This window comes from Bison bison, unplaced genomic scaffold, assembly GCF_000754665.1.
Source record: "Bison bison bison isolate TAMUID 2011002044 unplaced genomic scaffold, Bison_UMD1.0 scf7180017858500, whole genome shotgun sequence".
In the NCBI taxonomy this organism is placed as follows: Eukaryota; Metazoa; Chordata; class Mammalia; order Artiodactyla; family Bovidae; genus Bison; species Bison bison.
The window spans coordinates 31398-33022 of record NW_011489072.1 but is presented as its reverse complement, the minus strand read 5'-3'; the positions used below and the strand labels follow the sequence as shown (position 1 = coordinate 33022).

Sequence of the window (1625 nt, the reverse complement as noted above, 5' to 3'; positions counted from 1 at the left end):
GCAGGCACTGCCCCTGGGCCACAAGACCACCTCCTCTTAGAGACTCAGCCACCGGGTGGTCCCCAAAGCTGGGCAGGCACTGACGGTTATGGGTGCTGAGGGCACAGGTGGTGTGCCAGCTCCCGGCCTCAGGGAGGGGCTGAGCTGGGTTCTGCAGCCGTGTGCTCCCCAGGGGCATCCCTGACCCCACAGCCACAGCCAGAGCGGTGTCTCCTTGGCCCTGGGATCCTCTCTCTGAGGGTGGGCCCGAGGAGACTGAGAGGCTGCCCCATGCCCGCCTCCGCAGGGTGGCCGCAGCTGTGCCCTGCACGGCCTTGGGCTATGTAGACTGGCTCGAGCTGAGCGGGACCAGGGGCGCACAGCCCCCCACCTGCCCGCGCCGGGCAGGGGCACTCGCCACTTCTCTAGACTGAGGTGGTTCCTGAGGGGCTGTGGGGAAGGACCCAGGTCAGTCACCGGGCCCACACCCTCCCAGGCAGTGCGGGGCCAGGCCAGAGTGGACCCAGCCCGGAGCTGGCCCAAGACCTTCCTTCCCGGCAGGGCGGCCCCTGGGGGCTGAGCCAGCCTCTGCGTGGTCCGTGCTCCCAGCAGACCTGAGATGCCACCACGCCCCTCGCCCTCACGACCGGAGGAGCCGTGAGGCTGTGCCTCGGAGATGCTGCTCCTTGGGTCCAGGAGCGCTTGGTTGACCCTCCTGGGGCTGGGGAAGGCGGGGCTCCGTGTCGGCGACTGCTTGGGGTGGGGTGACTGCCAAGGGGGCGGGAGGTCAGGGCCCCGCACGAGGCCCATCGGCGGAGCTGCCCCGCACCCTCATCCCCAGGCGCCTCCGGGGCACCCCTGCCCGCAGCACCCCAGAGTCACAGGCTCCTTCCTCACCCCTGCGTGGCTGCGTGTCCGGCAGGGTTCAGAGGTGACGGGGCGCCGCACGGCCCCCTCCCTGTTCCGCCCCCACGCTTCAGGGGTCGGGGGTCTGGAGTATGGGCTACAGCGGGGGCTGTGAGGCCAGGGTGGGTGGAGGGTGGCCCGGGCATTGCCCAGCGCCGCTGCCCCTGACCTGTGCTCCGCTTCTCTGCAGGGGGCTCATTCATCTGCTCACCCACATGGCCGAGGCGCTGCACCAGGCCCGGCTGCTGGTCTTCCTGGTCATCCCGCCCGCCGTCGCCCCGGGGTAAGTGCTGTGCCTGCTCGTCCAGGAGGCCCTTCCTGGCCCCCACCCAGCCCCGGCCTGGTCACGCCGGCTACTGCCTGTGTGGGGGACCCTGTCGGCACGTTCTCACGGAGCTGCCTCAGGCCAGGCCTCCTGCCACTCAGCCCAGCTGCTTCTGCCACCCCAGCCCTGAGACAGGGAGCTGGGCCCGGTGCCAGCTGTCAGCACTGTGGCCTGACAGCCATCCAGCCCACACTGGGCACGGAGGAGGCCCAGGTGGTAACCTAGGGCCGAGGGCTGAGCAGAGAGGTGGTGAGGACCCAGAGGGGCCAGTCATCGGCTCGCTGCAGAGCTCGGGCCAGTGTGTGGGACGGGGTGGGTGGCCTCTGGACCCGCGCAGCCTGGCCTCAGACAGAAGAGGCTGCAGCCACCCTGGGTGGCTGCCCTCCTGCGCCTGATGCTCCCACCCCGCGGCGTC

At 70.8% G+C, this 1625-nt stretch overlaps 1 protein-coding gene across 1 annotated transcript in view; it reads left to right on the top strand.

Annotated features, from left to right (window-relative positions):
- Nucleotides 1–1625, top strand: part of CHID1 (chitinase domain containing 1) — a 19521-nt gene that overhangs the window by 8284 nt on the left and 9612 nt on the right. Inside the window, exon 8 of the mRNA XM_010863581.1 lies at nucleotides 1076–1168. Within this exon, the coding sequence (XP_010861883.1) occupies nucleotides 1076–1168 (93 nt within the window). The remainder of the gene's footprint in view (nucleotides 1–1075; nucleotides 1169–1625) is intronic.